The following is a 16,818-nucleotide window of genomic DNA, read 5'->3' on the forward strand; positions in this document are numbered from 1 at the left end:
CTCAATCCACCTTCGCCGTGGTCCTAGGGATTCTGTACCTGGATTACTCCAGCAGCCTGTGTCTTTCCTTCTTTCTTCTTGCCCACGTGTTCTCAACAAGAATTGTACATTGCAATCCCTTGGGGAGCTTTCAAAGAACACTGAGGACTGGGTCCATCCCAGACTTCGATTTATTCAGAATCTCTGGGGTTGGGGCTCCGACATTGGTTTTTTCGTTTGCTTGTTTTCAAGTTCCCCAAGTGACCCTAACAAGGAGCCCGGTTCAGCGACGGCCGCTCTATCGCCTCATCACGCCACCCTGAGCTCTGCTGTAGAGTCCTCCTCCTGAGACCTGGTTTGCTCACCTCAGCATCTGACTACCTTCTAGCTCTTAACACTCCCTTCTCCATGAACATCTGGAATCCCTCATTCCTTCCTAGTTCTTTTCTTCTTTATCAGTATTCTATCATCCCAGCTTCCCAAAATTTATTCACCATCACTACTTTCACCAAAAAAAATCTCAAGTTGTATGAGCCAGACCCTGGTGATTACCCTCCGTTCCCTCACCACTTCACCCCCTGTATCCCTTCAATCACAAGCCATGTTGATTTTACCTCCCAAATATCTTTCCAATCCATCAGCTTCTTTCCGTCTCTACCCTACTTCAAACGCCTGTCATCTTGGGCACGGATTACTAAAATGAACTTTGAGCTCGTCTCTTAGCTCCTTTTCTTCTGCCGTCCTGCAATCTGCTGTCCACACAACCACCGCTGCAACTACTGTGAAACAAACAAAATCTCTCACCTAAATCTCTTTGTGTTCTCTTATTGGTCTTGAGAAGTCATTTAAGTAGCTTTGTCAAAATCTGTGTGTTCTGGCCTCTCGCACATTTAGCAACCTCCCTTGGGCGCTCCATACATCCCCCAATCTGTACCTTCCAGCATTCTTGCATTTCTTCAGGCAGCCATGCCTCTCCTCCCTCCACACATGCTGCTCCCCTCTCCTCCTTGTCCTCTGTACCTGGTAAGTTCCTATGCATTCTTCAGAACTTAGTTCGAATGCTGTCTCCTCAAGACCAGGCCAAGGCTCCCTGCTATATGCTCTCACAGTAACCTGTCCTTCTTAATTGCACCGTCCACAGTTTAAATAAATAGCTCTATTATTGTCTGGTATCTGCTTCTCCCACTAGATTGATATAAACTCTATGAAGTTGAGAAAGGAACCTGTCTCTTTCACTTTCCTTTTTTATTCCCATGCTTAACATAGTACATGGCACATACAAGATGCTCAGTGACTGTAGCTGAATGAAAGAAAGAAAGAATGAATGATTGCATTGGCAGGGAGCTCGTGAAGAACTGGAAGAACTGCAGGTCTTTTTTTCGAGAACTCACGTTCATTCTCTCCATTTCAGGGAGGCTTAAAGGCAGTGGTGTGGACAGATGCATTTCAGATGGTTGTCATGATTGTCGGCTTCTTAACGGTTCTCATTCAAGGATCATCTCATGCTGGTGGATTACACAATGTGTTAGAGCACTCAAGAAATGGATCTCGACTACATATATTCGAGTATGGCCAATGCTACTTTTCCATATTTTATAAAGATTTTGCTGCATGACCGCATCACCTAAAATAACATCTGGGCGTCAAAGGGACATCTTTGTTCACTCGCTTGTCTCTGCCTCGTAGCTTTGACGTGGATCCTCTCAGGCGGCACACTTTCTGGACAATCTCCGTGGGAGGCACTTTTACATGGCTCGGCATCTACGGAGTCAACCAGTCCACCATCCAGCGATGCATCTCTTGCAAAACAGAAAAGCATGCAAAGCTGTAAGTTATTAATACAGAAACATTTCTATGTTTTCTCTGCCCTTATTGGGTACTTATTATATGCTTCCTATTGTGTGTGTGTGTGTGTCTGTGTCTGTGTGCGTGTGTGTAAGAGAAAGAGAAACGGAAGATTCATTTAAGCCTGTCAACAGTTTTGGGAGGGCTCCTTACTACTCTCATCTCAGCAGGGAAGCGGCAGAGCCAGGGTTTGGACTCACATCTGTCTGCCTTTGCTCTCCATCATTTGCTGCCTCCATTTATTGAGAAGTTACTAGGATAAATCAGGTGCCTGAGTGGCAATGCAGAGGTAAATAACACATATTTCTTACTCACAGTTTCTGTGAGGAGATGGTCCCTGTCACTTATTTCATTCAGCATGGGGTATCTTCAACTATTTTTCTTTCGATGGATATACCTTAAAGTTTCCAAGGAAAAGTGAAAAAGAAGAAAACCTAAGGTGATAAGGGAGGCCATGACGGGAGGCTGTCGGGCTCTGACCCTTGCTGGGGTGGCCGGTCCCAGTCTTGCTGGGCCTGCCTTCTCTGAAGGCCTCCAGTAGGTGACAGCTTGTCGAGCCTTTCCCAAGCCCTGCAAGTCATCCTTTGCTCTGGAATGGGGACCAAAGGAAGTTACGTACTTTTTGCAAAACAGGCAGATATTAGCTAGAATTGCCTCTAAAAGGGGCATTTCATCCTCATCGCTGCTGTCCAAGGTGCCACCCTCCCCAGTTGTCAGGATGCCCTTAACTTTCCTTAGAGTGAGAAACAGCCACTATGAATATTTCCACAACTGATTTTAAAATCCTTTCAATGCACAGTTTCTTATTTAGACTGAATAAAAGATAAAAGTGCCAGAACATGGTTCGCCATTTTGTAACTTGAATTCCAGAAGGGAATATATTACTTATGTATTTTGCACACTCTCAGGAGGAAGAGATAAAAGCATTATCTAGTATTCCATTAAATCTCTGGTAACATATTTATATCCTATTAGAATAAATAATATTAACAAACCCTCCACACACATGATCATCACTTTATCAAATAGCTGAATTGCTGAAAATGTACTTAAGATCAAATGTGACTTTGATCTCAAAATTCATTTAAAATTAAAATTCATTTAAAATTCTGCTTTAAAATAAACTAGAGTTGACTGTATCTCTAAAGGGAAAAATCTTTTGGTGAAATAGACATTCTCTGTTAAATCTAGTTTTTTAAAAATCGTATGTGTTTGCGTTATATTACTTTTTCTTGTGAACATGGCTAAATTCTATTACTGCAATAATACCTGAAAGTTAGGAAATGTATCTTTTTTATCATTTTTTCCCCACAAAGTCAAGAACAATGCTTTGTGCTTATTAAATGTTTATTACTTATTAAACAAAGTAATGCTTCAAGACGGTCATTCTTGTGTGTACAATGTGCAAACATATGTACATGGACACACATATATATGTAGGAGTATATGTATGTGTGTGTGTGTGTATATATAGGAGTATATACATGTGCATGTATGTGTGTATATAGAGGAGTATATATATATGTGCGTGTGTCTGTGTGTCTTTATAGAGGAGTATACACGTGTGTGTGTGTATGCATACACACACCCATGCACATACGCTCCCATGTGTGTTTGTGTCTGTGTATCTATCTCTAAGCCTTATTTAGTGAGTCAGTTTAAATCAAGCAAAGTCAATGCAATTCCATTCATATTAGTTGCTTGGAATTTGGAATTTGTTGCATTAGTATTTAATGGGTCTGAAAACTGTCAGAAAAGGAGAGATACTCATGAAGAAAGAAATGTACATAATTTACCAAGCATTTAGGACTGCCCCTCGGGTTCCACCCATCTCCACTCCTGTGGAGGGACCAGAGCTATGATAGGAATTTTGTGAGAATAAGGAAAGATGAAAAAGTAAAAATTTTCTTTAGGAAAGACTTCCCAGAGAGAATCCAAATTGATTTAGTTAATACTATTCAGAAGAATCAGTCAAAATTGTCAGTGCCCTTGAAGTGCTCACAGCTGGAGGGGCTAATGTGGTGGGGCTCTCCATCGCACAACTGGAGCCTTAAGGTCACTAGGGGGCGCTGGAGGCCACTGGGAGCCAGCTGCCGGCGGCCTCTCACCTGGAGGCTCTGCAGACTGTTGATGAAATGCACTGCTCTGCTCAGTGATCTGAGAGCCGGATGTAATTAAAACACTCCATCAGAGTTTAGGAAATGCTCTGCTGCTTGGGAAAAATACATCCTGCCACACAGGTAGGTGAAAATAGATCTGTAAAGTTCACACGGATGTGGCCATGGTTAAACCCACCATTGACTCATTATATATGCATTTAATTGCATGGCCAGGAGTGCTGATTAGTCGCTAAAGACAACTTCACTGTAAGTCAGATCCTCCTCACACCTAGAAATAATATCACTTACCTAGCCATTTTAGAGCTGCTCCCTGGAAGCTGATATGCACTCCTGTTGTCTCTAGACCCCTGTCTGTCTTCAGGACTGCCGGAAGCAGATGCTGCTGTGACGGTGGGAGGAGTTGATGCAGCTATCGGCCCTTCCCATCACCACTCCATCTCCCTGCTAAGATGAGCACACCCACACACCATCACTCGTGGTCCATTCCCACTGCCTTACTTTGTTTTCCTCATATCTCCTATCACATCTAAAATCATCTTATTTATTTATTTCATTTTGGTGATTATTACCTGTCTCCAATCCGAGAACGTTACCTCCATGAAGGGGGTTCTGTGTTGCTCACTGCTGTATCCCCAGTACCTAGAACAGAGCCTGGTACATAGAGATGCTTGATAAATATTTTTTGCATGAATTAATGAAGTGGCTTAAGTTACAAACAGGAGAATTAGCCCTGTAGAGAATCAAAGTCCATTTCTAGTGAAAAACAAATTCACAATAGAAGGACTTGAACATTCTATACAATCTTGCCATTGGTTTGTCATTTCCTATAGTTTACTGGTGAAGTTTTAGAAATGTTCTGGGTAATGTCTGAATGTCCTCTCTATGGCTATATAACCTACAATATTTTGACAGACCCACATATATTTTTACTCATTCAATCCTCATGTTAGTCCTATAACGAGAAGTAAAGCAAGTGTGTTACAGAAGACGTTTCTGCCCCAGAGTGTTATGTGACTTGTCTAAGGTCACATCCTTGTGAAGGACAAAGTCTTCTGACTCCGGGTCCAATGGCTTTTTCAAAAAATAAATGATATATGGGCCGGCCTGGTGGCATAGTGGTTAAGGTCATGCGCTCCACTTCAGCAGCCTTGGGTTCGCGGGTTCGGATCCTGGGCGCAGACCTACACACTGCTCATCAAGCCATGTTGTGGCAGCATCCCATATACAAAATAGAGGAAGATTGACACAGATGTTAGCTCAGAGACAATCTTCCTCACCAAAAAATAAATAAATAAATTAAAATGATATAAAGAGCATGATCATATTGTACTGAATTTCTACTGTTTATTCATTCAATCATTTATCACCAAAAATAAAAGAATTTTACGTCTGCTCTGTGCCAGCACAATTTATACTCTGGGGACATAGCGCTGTGTTCATCTGAGTAGGGGAAACGGATAATCAACAAATGAATACAGTTTCAGATAATGATAGATGCTGAAAAGTTGTAAAGCAGCACAAGGAGTAGAAACTGAGGAGAGAGCAGGGAGTGACTATTTCAGACAAAGATGGTCACAGAGGCCTCTCGGGGGACGGCCTGAGTAGAGGCTGGAACAGAGTTTGCCTGCTCAGCTGACAGCAAGAGCACAACCAGTGTGATTTGTGGATATTGATCACCTTAGGTACCAACTGTCTTCCCAAAGGAGATCTCGGAAACAACCCCTCCAAACTCAAAGATAAACAGGTTAGAAAACTCCCAAGGAGGTAACTGCTGAGATAAGACCTTTTTCTAATGTAAATGATGTACAATACAAACTTCTAAATGGGATAATTCTGTAACATATTTGCTTCATAAGTGAGTACTTCAATTTAAAGCTTTTCTGAAAGTCAGGTACCCCTGTGCAGAGGTCTCAGAGAGCTTTGACATGAATGTGTGTCCTTTCATTTGGATGTGGATGCATCCGATTCCTTGCAAACGATGGCCAGATCCAAGACGACACTGGGCGTTGTCTCTGCCTGGACCCCCGCGGCTCTCTCCAGAGTGAGGCCTGCTCTCTCAGACCAACACAAGGCCAGTCGACATTCCAGTCTTCTCTGAGAGTAAGAAAATGAGTAACATTTTGACTTTTGGAGGACAGTAATGAATACAAAATAACCACAGGATCCTGCAAAAACACTCCAACTGGAATTAAGCATATCTGTATGTTGTAGAATAAAAAGAATTACCCCAAAGAAGAGGGTAAAATGACCTTAGGTTTTTCATACTTTCTATTGTCTTTAAAAAAACTCAACTTTAAATCTCATCTGAATTAACCTCCAGAGTGAATATTTCCAGAACTTGTCTACTTCTACATTTACCTCATTATCCCTCTGGAAGAAAAGATGTTAAAATGTAAGTGGGCTTTTTGACAGTCTCATGAATTGAGTGGGGAGAAACCACTTGGAGTTATACAATATGAGTGATTGGTCTATGAAATTTCATCCAAGAAAATAGATCTCATACCACATTTTGAAACTTTGCAGAAAAGCTCTTGGTTTCAAGAGAAAATTCATCAAAAAACTATGTCACTCAAAGTTCACGATCAGTTTAAAAATGTAATGTTCCTAAACAAAAAAAAAATGCAAAAGTATAACATGTAACGATTCTTGAAGTCTATAGGATTTTATTTTACAGCAAAAGGCCAGAAAAATTTTACTGTGAGTCTTTGGTAATGATGTCACCTTGTGGTAATGACATCACCACACTGTCACATGGAATGGAGGCTACACTAGACCCATGTGTTCTTTTCTAGAGCCTTGTATTTTAACTTGTTGGGTCTCTGGATCATTCTGCTGTGTGCTGTCTTCTCTGGCTTGATCATGTACTCCTACTTCAAAGACTGTGACCCCTGGACTTTTGGCATTATCTCAGCCCCAGACCAGGTATGTGTTCCCTCAGGGCCCATGGGGAGTGGCGGGAATGTGTGTGCTCCTGGCCATCAATGGGTAATGTGGGGTCCTTCTCTTTCCTGCCTGGACCTTTAGCCGCTTCTCACAGCCTGAGGACTTGGTTTCTTCCCTTTCCTCGTGGGTGACGTCACCACACATCGGTTTCTAATACGGAGGAGTGAGCATGTCCCCAAGGACATTACCTTGTCCTTGAAGGCAGGCCTGGAGCCAGGGCGAGGCTGGGAGAGTGGACAGTGGGCTTGAACCCACGGCTTTGATGGTCGATGCTGCCTTTAGACTCTCTTCTTCTCTATGTCTCAAGTTGATTAATGATGTTTTAATCTCAAATTGAACAAAATGACCCTTAGTTCTGGAATGCTTCTGCTCATGTCTTCTCATCATAGCTTAAACACCATCACCCCCAATATACTATATTAAACGTGCTTTCAGAAACCCCATTTATGGAGAGTATGTTCAGGAGGCACAATTGTTCCCCTCCTCCTCCCTATGTATTCAACTGTCCCCTCTGTCCCGTGGGGGTTCCTCTCCCACAAATCTGGCTACAGAGTAGAGCCATAATACCTCGAATCCCTGAAGACCCGTTTTAAGCATTTATTTTCAGGGTTTAATTGTTAACATTAAGGGTAAACAGGCAAGAAAATAGCATACATTCCAAACATAAGAAAAACTTTAAAAGTTCCTGAACCTTCTGAAGTCCATCCAACGCTTTTTCTTAATGATGTCTATCTCCTTCCTTCCCCTTCTCCTCTCCTACAGCTGGACCTCGGACCCATGGAATTGGATTGATCATAACCTCATAGCACGTAACAACCTTAGTCCGTGCAAACTGCTTGATTATGACTTTATTTTGTATTTTTTCTCTTTTTTCCCCCTCCTTTTGCTAAAAAGCTACATTCCCACATTTCAGCCACTGCTGACAAGACCTCTCATCCTGTCTTGTTTGCCTCCTCTTCAGCTGATGCCGTACTTTGTCATGGAGATATTTGCCACAATGCCAGGCCTGCCGGGACTCTTCGTGGCTTGTGCCTTCAGCGGGACTCTGAGGTGAGCATACTGACAACACTCTGCTCTGAAGGTGGTCATGATCGTGATGATGGTGATGGCGACAAGGATGATGGTGGTAGTGATCACAGTGCTCACTGAGTACTTACTGTGTGTCGACTGCCCTGTTGAATGTTTTATTTGTGTTTACTCATTCGTTGTCACACAGTATTTGATACTGAAACTTCACTCATATTATCATCAGTTTACAGAGAAGGAAACAGGTTTAACAAGGTAGCTACTCACGCATGGTGAGACAGTAAGCTGCAGAGGCAGGAGGTAAGCCGAGGTCTGCCCCGACACTAGACCTCTCTGTTTATTTTCTCCACCCTGTCTGATGCGAGCTGCCCCCACGATTGCACACCACCTTTACACAGGCAGCTCGCTGTGCTGGCTCTTCTCAGTCGGCTGCAAGGTGTTCCTGCAGATCTATCCTTTCCAGTGCATTACCCTCATCTTTAATAGCACACTCAGGCTGCTAGTAACTTCTATCCCCCAAATGCAGACATTATTCTAAACACAAAATTATTCATACATTTATTCTGACAAATATTTTAGAAGGTTTTGTTGTGCCAGACACAGTTGGTGACAGTGGAGATACTGCAGAGAACAAGACTGACATAAGCATTGCCCTCATATGCAGTGTGTATTCTAAGAGACATGGAAGATGGACCACATATAAGTAAACAAAATAAACAAGACATTGTTTGATAATGACAAATAGTATAAAGGAAAACACGGAGTGATGTCCTAGAGAGAGGTGAGAGCTGGGGGTTCTACTTTTGATAGGGTCTTCAAGGAAGTCCTCTTTGAGTTGGTGACGTTTGTGTTGAGATCTAAAGGATGCACAGGCAGGAACCTTTACAGGCAGGGGGAAGGGCACAAACCAAGGCCCAAGGAGATAATATGGACGGAGTGTTTGAGGAACAAAGAGAAGAACTGAAGCCTGAGGAACTGGAAGGAGAGCAGATGGGGTGAATCTGAAGAGGCAGGCAGGCATCAGACCATGAAGAGCCTTTGTGAAATGGTAGAGTTTGCAGTTCAGGTTAAATGGGAAGGCATCTGAAGATTTGAAGCAAGAGACTGAGTGATGTCATCCAGTTGAAGACCCAGTCCCCCCCTGTGTGGGGAAGAGACCATGGTAAAAGCAGGAGTGGTGAAAGGGGTGCTCAGATAGGCGGGACTTGTCTTAATGCAGGTGAGAGATGATGGTGACCTGGAGGAGGCGGGGAGGCAGTGCCGAGAGCAGTGTGCTGAAACATGAAGCCTGTGTCCTCACTTTTCTTTAGGCCAGACCCTCTCTCTCATGACGCAGAGAGTCAGCTGGCAGGGCAAGCCTCGTTTCCCTTCCTGGAGCTCAGAATCAATTATAGGATGGATCAAAGACCAATTTTAGGATAGAAAGTGAGCAGGGTCAAAATTCAAACAGTACCAGAGGACAAAAGTAAAACCTCTATATCTTATTCCTCAAGTCCTTTACCTCACCCCATAGAGTTAACCACTGCCAATAATTTCTTGTTAATAAACCAGAAAATTTCTTTGCTTATGTGAATATATATATTTTTTAGTGTACAAAGGAGAGATCATGTTGTATATCTTGCTTCATTTCTTTAAGTTAATATAATTTAGAAATCTTTCCATATCAGTAGATCTACCCTTTTTTTTTTAATCCACTGTAATATATTTGACCAGTCCTTTAGTGTAAGGCATAGCTAACAACGCCATGTCCTAATCTGTTCAGGCTGCTATAACAAGGTGCCACAGACTGGGTCGTTTATAAACACAGACACTTATTTCTCACAGTTCTACGGGCTGGGAAGTCCAAGATGAAGGTGCCGGCAGAGCCGATTCCTGGGTCACACCTGGGAGTCTTCTGGCTGTGTCCTCACATGATGGAAGGGACGAGGGAGCTCTCTGGAGTCTCTATAAAAGAAACTAATTATATAAAGGCACTAATTCCATGCATGACGGCTCCACCCTCATGACCTAATCACCTCCCAAAGGCCCACCTCCTAACACCATCACAGTGGGGATTAGGGTTCAACATGTGAGTTTTGAGGACATACAGGATGTTCAGTCTATAGCACACTACAGTGTATATCTTTCTGAAATTGTGCGAAGATATATGGAGGCTACATTCCAAGAAGTGGGATTACTGTGTCAAAATACATATTCATTTAAACTTTTCACGGACATTGTTAAAGTGACTGCCACAAATTTGCACCAGTTTATACAGTGAAAAGAAAATGCTAGAGTGTCTCTTTCTGCACACTGCTATCAATACTGAGTACTATCAAACTTTTAATCTTGCCAATTTGGTAGGTAAAAAATGGTAACTAATTTTACTATGAATTCCCTTGATCATAAGTGGAATTGGCTACTTTTCCTTACTTTCATTGTCTATGTGTATGTCGCTTCTGTAAAATGTCAGTTCATGTTCTCTGTTAATTTTTTTTGTTTTCCTCTTTACATGCAAGAAAAATAGCCTGTTGACGAATGTCTCATTTTTTTTTGTTTGTCCTGTGTATTTGCTCTATTAATGGTAGTTTTGAGTATATGGAGATTTTAATTTATATTAATCAATGCTTTTCCATTATGGTTTCTGGGTTAATATCATACTGAGAAGGGCCTCTCCCTTCCATCATTATAACTATTCACCCAGACACCATTCTAGTGTATTTATCGTTTTACTAAATGTTAAAATCGTTAAATCATCTAGACTATACACATGGTATAAGAAATGAAGAGGAACTCCTGCATTATTTTCTTTCTATGTTAGTAGCCAGTTGTTCCATTATTTTTAGTAAATAAGCCATGTTTTCATCACTGACTTGAAATGCTATTCCCTCTACATTTGTCTATGTATTCAGGACTTCTTCTGGATTTTCTTTTATATTCCTTTGGTCTATTTGTCTACAGCTATGCTAATATTAATAATTTTAATGACTATGCTTTAAAATACAATTTAATATCTGTTAGGCTGGAACTTATTCATTACTTTTTCTTTAGTAGAAATTTCCTAGCTATCTAGAGTTCTTTTGCTAACTATTTTCTGTTAATTCTTCAGGATTTGATTGTACTGAAATCATGATATCTGCAAATATTTTAAGTTTTTCTTTTCTAATAGTTACACTTCTATGTTCATTCTCCTATATAATTGTGCTTTGAGAACAGTGATAAGTGATTGAGGGATAGCAGAAATTCTTGTTTTGTCACGTACTTTAAAAAGGGGAATGGTTCTCGGATTTTACCATTAAATATGTTATCAAATTTTGGTTTCAAAGATATTATTTACATTTAAGAAAATTCATATAAAATTACTAAAATTGTAAAAAAATGCATATATTTATTCTACTTTTAGGAAAAATTTTTATGAGGGAGAGATATTGTATTTCAGTAACATTCGGGCATTTTTGAAATGGATATTTTTCTTTTTTTAACTTTTGGCATATTAATACGTTGACAAATTTCCAAAATAGGAACATCCTGGAAGTTATATAGTGACTTTAACTTGCTTATGGTGTAATTTTCATTTAGTGTACTGCTGAATTATTTTTACTAATATTCTTTTTAGGATTTTGCATCAGTAACACAGAGTGAGATTGTTCTGTGGTGCTGGTATTAGGATCTCAGGGGAACTAAGGACGGAAATGATGAGCACCAGAGGACCAAACACAAGTAGGGGAGACACGCTAGCTTTTATGTTGTCCTTCTGTACAGACCTTTATTTTTTTTATTTCTTACGCTAAGGCTGACTCTCTTCAGACTGGAGAATATAGCTGTCAACAGGTATTCCCCCGTAAGAGAATGGTTAACTCTTGTGATCTCAAGTCCAAAAATTCCAAGAAATGGACACACGGGACAGAACATGACATGGAAACATTACCTTTGCTACAACGTTAGAGAGGGTGCTGGGATGGGAAAGGGGAAGACAGGAGTGGGAGGAGAATAAAGAGTAGTGGTTGAGGGAGAAGAAAAAAAAAGATGTCCACCATCTTGCAGCAGTTTTAGAATCTGAGAAATTGACCTATGGGTAATGCACCTGACTGCAAAAGCAACCCAGCAGAGATTCTACAAATTGGATTCTTCTGGGCCAAATCCAGCTTTTTGCTCCCTCCCAGTGGATTCAAGGGTTAACTCTAATGTCTGAAACTTTCAGATGATGGAGTTGGAGACGTATATGTTGGGAGCATGGATGCTCCTTTTATTTGATAGTCTCCTTCCTTGATTTGACCTTCCTGTAGCTGCAGACAGAAGAGGAATCTCGCAGGGAATATATACCATGCCTCGATTCTCAGGAAAATGAGAATGGCACCTCCAAGTACTGAGAGTTTCAATTTCCAGAAATGGGTCTTGGGAAGTTTCTACTTGCTGTATCTGTCATTTAGGGCAGGAACTTTTAAATTTTGCACAAGATCTACCTGGAACTATTCCAACCAAAGTAACCTACAGCTAAAATTAATGGCACTATTATCCTGTGTTACAGAAAAAAGAAAAAGTTTGAGTTTTCTTCCATGCTGTTGGCACAGCTATAGCTTGTCTTCAAAAATGGGAGGACAACAAAGTAATTAGCTAATGAATATCAATGGAAAACTGAAACACAGCTGGCCAGCCTTTGTTCATCAGCTTGTTTCTTTTCCAGAACTTTGTTTGTGGTTGTGACTTTGCAGCATGTGAATTTAATATAGATATCTATTCTACTAGCTAAAATATTCCTGATCTATCTGAGGAATTAAATAAACTTTCAGGCTATTCTGCAAAGAAAACCCCAACTTCCAGTCCTCTGTCGCCTAGGCGAGTTTTAGACCATGAGACTGAACTCTGGTCAGAAAGCCACAGAGAGAACGTCAGAGCTTGCCCGCAGTTGTGCTCTTTGCCTGCGTCTGAGTCTCACCTTTTGCCCCTTTCTCTCTTACTAAGCGCATTCTAGCCACTCTGGTAGCTTCAGGTTGTTGAATGCAATAAGCTTTCCATCTCGAGGCATTTAAATGCAATTTTCCCTCTCTTCTTGACCATCTTTCCCCCAATTTGCGTGGGTCCTGTCAGTGCCTATCCTAACTGTCACTTCCAAAGGGAAGAATGTCCTGACTTCATCCTGGGGGGGTTAGATCTCTGCAAGACATCCTCTCACAGCACCTTGTTATTCTCCTTCATGACCATGGTAATCAGTTGTGTAATTGGGTGTTAAATATCTGTGTTGTCAAGTAGAGTGTAAGGTCCATGTCTTCCTGGTTCACCATTGTATGCCTGGTACCCAGAGTGAACGGATGCATACACGGTGTGAAAGAATGAACGAATGAATGATTAATGAGTGGCAAACTGTGCTGATTCCTAGATGAGGGTAGTCACTACTTCCTGCCTCAAGTCCAACCCAACACACACACGCGCGCGCACACACACACACACACAATCTCTCTGCTACTGCCCGGTAACCCGTTTAACATCTTGTTAAGAGGGATTAGGAGAAGTTAGAGCCTGAAAGCCCAGCTTTTTCACTGGAGTCTGAGGGAGAAATCAAAGAGCATTAAGCACAGAAGCAGCTTTGAAGAGTGAGTAGACAGGCCGTGAGGTTCCTCAGGAGTCCCGGAAGAAGGATATATGTCTGCATCTGTGTTTTCTAAAGCTCTGCCTTGCCTCCTTGCCCCGGATGACACGGCAGCCTGGTCAGCTTTATTCAGCTTGGACTATGTTCTCGCTTTTCTCTCCCTGCAGCACCGTGGCTGCCAGCATCAACGCCTTAGCAACGGTGACCTTTGAGGATTTTGTCAAGAGCTATTTTCCCCGTCTCTCCGACAAGCTGAGCACCTGGATCAGTAAAGGCTTATGTAGGTACAGCCAGTGGCGCTTCTATTCCACATCATGAAATGTACGTGGGGTACATGTCACAGTGCTGCACATGCTGTTCGGGACACACTGAGAGGCACAAATGCACAGAGATCCATGCGGAATCTCACATATAGATTTTTTGTGTGTGTGTGAGGAAGATCAGCCCTGAGCTAACATCCATGCCCATCCTCCTCTTTTTGCTGAGGAAGACTGGCCCTGAACTAACATCTATTGCCAATCCTCCTCCTTTTTTCCCCTTTTTCTCCCCAAAGCCCCAGTAGATAGTTGTATGTCATAGTAGCACATCCTTCTAGTTGCTGTATGTGGGACGCCACCTCAGCATGGCCAGACAAGCAGTGCGTCAGTGAGCGCCCGGGATCTGAACCCGGGCCGCCAGTAGCGGAGCGCGTGCACTTAACCGCTAAGCCACAGGGCCGGCCCTAACATATGGATTCTTACACTTCCACGGGTACTAGGAAAGAATGGCCAGCTAGCTCACCGTTCACCAGCCTTATTTTCCGCACTCTTCTGTGCCCACCCTACACTCTAGATCCATCCCATCAGCATCTCTTGATTATGCTGTGTACTGGTTGTTTTAGTCCCTCTACATGGGAAGATGTTCTGCTCACCATGGCCAGTCACTTTGTCTAATAAAACCCAACTCTTTTCTAAAGAATCCTTTATTACAGAACTCCCAGTAACCTCATCTCAAAGAATAACTGCTCCTTGCTTAATCTTACAATTGCGTGTTATGTTTATAATCACTGTAGCACTTACCATATTGAATTATAGTTTTACAAAGTTTGCTTCTTTTTAAGTTTAAACAAATTATATGCTTATTTACCCATTATAGAAAATGTAGGTAATTTTGGAAAATATATGTTCTTTTTAAATAAAATTACATCTAATTTTGTTCTTGGTTATTTTTTCTCCTAGCATACTTTAGTGAGCATTTTCCTGTGTCATGTATGTATTCTTTGAAAACATGGTTTTTGACTGATTGCTTAATATTCTATAAAATGGCTTATTTTCTCATTTTTATGTTATTGTTACTTTTTGAATTCTTTTTTCGCTTTTTGTAATATTTTGTGATGAAACTCACATACAGAAATCTTTAACTGAATCTGTAATTTTTTTTCCATAGTACAAACTTCCAAAAGAAAATTACCTGATCAAATAATACAAATTCATTGACAATTCTTGATCCATATTAAGAAAAATAGTTCCAACAAGTTCCAATTAATATTACATGTGGCAGCAGTGAGTGGTGACATGCACTTGATATTAATATTTTTAAAAGTTGGCCAAATTCATGGGCAAAATAACATCACATTTTTGCTTTAATTTACATTTTTTGATTTATAGTGAATTTAAACATTTTTCAGATGATAAGTAACCATTTGTATTTCTTTGTGAAGAATCTATTTATGCTGTTTGTTGATGAGATATTAGAAATTTTGTTTGTAAAATCTCTTCATATTTAAAAGAAATGTGGCCTTAGTATATTGCAGAATGTCTTCCAGATCTTTTTAAAATACATTTTGATGTGTAGAAATTATAATATTTATTTGATCATATATGTTATCATTTCTTTAACTATTTCATCCATTTTTTTCATGCTTATAAACTTCTTCTCATCCAAAACCCATTTATATATTTCTTTATAGATTGTAAGTAATCTTATATTTCATATTTAATATTCAATATGTTTAAATTATTTATGATTTGTAATGAGGATCTAAATTGTTTTTTGTCTTATATAGCTAATTTTCTCAGCATCATTAATTAATCCAATATTATTCAGTGGCTTTAATATTTTTAATAATGATAATATACAATATAAAATTCTTTCATCCATAAGAATATGTTTCATAATATATATTTTCATGAAATTAAATTTAAAATTTATCGGTTGCAGGACTAATACTGTCTTGTTTTATATTGTAGCTTTGTAGTGTTTTATTTAAAATATCTGGTGGAGTAACTGTCACTTTTCCTTTAGTTTAAAATTTTAAGTTTTTCAGCTGTTTTCTTTTTTTACAAAAAACATTTTGGCTCTTCATGTTTGTTTATTCTTTCAGATTAACTTTAAAATAATTTATTGTATATCATCTAGCTGCACCCCCCATCCCAATAGGATTGCATTAAATCTAAAAATGTATTTGGGAAGAATTGACATCTGTGTAAGCTTGCCATCTAGCAATAGCATTTATTTTTCCATTTACTAATATCAGAGTTCCTATCCCAGATATTAATCACACTCACGGCTTCCTCCTGTGGCTTTTCCCCTCCTCCCCCTCACTCTCCTCCTCTTCCCTCTCCACTTCCTCCTCTTCTTCTTCTCTGTTATTGATATTATGAATGGGATGTTTTTGCCATAATATATTCTGAACTGTTTATTATCCACATGGCAAAGCTGTAGCTTTTTGTTTGTTTTGTTTTGTAAAGCACGCATCTGGCCATTTACCCAACTCTTGTTGATTCTCAAAATTTTAATTGGTTTTCTAGTAAGTGTGGTAATTGGCTACAAATATTGACAGTTGTATCATCTCCTTATTCTTAAATGTTCTCCTAATTTGGGTTGTTTGTTCTCCATGTCCTTCACCTTTTCTCTTATTTTCCTAACTTTGTCCTTATCCTCTGCATACTTGAAGAACTCAAGTTTTTTCTCAATGTTACTGTGAGTTCTCCACAAATTAAATGTCTTAACAATAATGACTTTAATTCTGCTATTATGTTTTGTTCCTTACATTTTATTATAAAAGTATAATCATACAGCCAAGTTCAAAGATTCTTATGATAAATTCCCATATTATATCACGTAGATTTTTCATTAATATTTTCCTAAACTTTCTTTTTCACATATCCATCCAGCTCCCTATCCATCCACTAATCCATCATATATTTGATATTTAAAAGTAAATTGCAGACATCAGTACACTTCCCACTAATTATTTTAGCATGTATATTATTAACTAGAATTCAATAATTTTTTAAAGATTTTTATGTAAAATTTGCCTACAATAAAATGGACAAATGTTAAGTATACATTTGTTGA

At 39.9% G+C, this 16,818-nt stretch overlaps 1 protein-coding gene across 1 annotated transcript in view; it reads left to right on the top strand.

The window, feature by feature from the left end:
* Positions 1 to 16,818, top strand: part of SLC5A12 (solute carrier family 5 member 12) — a 49,450-nt gene that overhangs the window by 14,349 nt on the left and 18,283 nt on the right. Inside the window, exons 5-9 of the mRNA XM_004418536.3 lie at positions 1,391 to 1,545; positions 1,666 to 1,806; positions 6,737 to 6,866; positions 7,849 to 7,937; positions 13,647 to 13,759. Coding sequence (XP_004418593.2) covers positions 1,391 to 1,545; positions 1,666 to 1,806; positions 6,737 to 6,866; positions 7,849 to 7,937; positions 13,647 to 13,759 — 628 coding nt within the window. The remainder of the gene's footprint in view (positions 1 to 1,390; positions 1,546 to 1,665; positions 1,807 to 6,736; positions 6,867 to 7,848; positions 7,938 to 13,646; positions 13,760 to 16,818) is intronic.

The sequence above is a fragment of the Ceratotherium simum genome, chromosome 7 (genome assembly GCF_057802395.1).
Source record: "Ceratotherium simum simum isolate JZ-2026a chromosome 7, ASM5780239v1, whole genome shotgun sequence".
NCBI lineage: Eukaryota > Metazoa > Chordata > Mammalia > Perissodactyla > Rhinocerotidae > Ceratotherium > Ceratotherium simum.